This window comes from Penaeus monodon, chromosome 31 (genome assembly GCF_015228065.2).
Source record: "Penaeus monodon isolate SGIC_2016 chromosome 31, NSTDA_Pmon_1, whole genome shotgun sequence".
NCBI lineage: Eukaryota > Metazoa > Arthropoda > Malacostraca > Decapoda > Penaeidae > Penaeus > Penaeus monodon.
Window position 1 is genome coordinate 20291159 of NC_051416.1, and position 849 is coordinate 20292007.

Below are 849 nucleotides of genomic sequence, written 5' to 3' on the forward strand. Positions count from 1 at the left end.
CATTTGTAAACACTACATTCGCCCGTGTGCATTGCAGCCGCCATGGCAGAGAAGCCGCAGGACCTGGTCGAGAATCGGCACGTGGAGGCGACGCTGGCGAAGGACAAGGGCCCCGACGCTCGCCTCTTGTCCTGGGCCATCAAGGACTTCACACAGAAGGGCGACAACATGGCCACGGCCGTCACGAGTGTCGACGTGAGGTATTCACTAAAGGACGCCGACCAACGCGTATCCTACGTCGTCAAGATCAACCCGATGCGAAAGGAAACGCAGATTGACGCATTTACGTGTAACCTCATCAAGAAGGAGATTCATTTCCACTCAGTCATTCTGCCGGAGCTCAACGAAGCCCTGACATCAGCGGGCTTCGAGAAACTGAGGATACCCACGTTCTACTTCGCGGAGACGGAACCCGGCAGAGAATTGCTCTTCTTTGAGGACCTTCGGGATCGGGGATTCAGAATGACCGACCGCAAGAAAGGCCTGGACGCTGCGCACGCAAATCTCGTCCTGAAGGAACTGGCGAGATTCCACGCCACTTCGCACGTTCTGCTGGCCAGGAACGGAGATCTGACTGACCGATACCCGCTCCTGAAGACTGACTTCGCTACGAGTACAGGGCAGCAAAGGGAATTCCTCCAGGGTATGTTCGGAAGCCATTTGACACCTGCTGTCAACCTACTTCAGGAAGTCGAGGGATATGACAGCGTCCTGCAGTGGGCCATCCGGACCCAGCAGAATGTTATGGACGTCCTTAGAGACCAAGTGACCGACGGAGCGTCTCCTTTCAAACTAATGTGTCATGGTGACTGTTACAGCAATAACCTCCTATTTAGGTAAGCCACCCCT

At 55.0% G+C, this 849-nt stretch overlaps 1 protein-coding gene across 2 annotated transcripts in view; it reads left to right on the forward strand.

Moving 5' to 3' along the window:
• LOC119593075 overlaps window positions 1-849 on the forward strand; it is a gene marked incomplete at its 5' end in the record, with an annotated part of 4261 nt that overhangs the window by 1936 nt on the left and 1476 nt on the right. For both annotated transcript variants that reach the window (XR_005230497.1, XM_037941995.1), the window contains 1 exon segment: window positions 38-836. Coding sequence is in view for 1 of the 2 variants with exons in the window: in XM_037941995.1 (XP_037797923.1) it covers window positions 38-836 (799 nt within the window).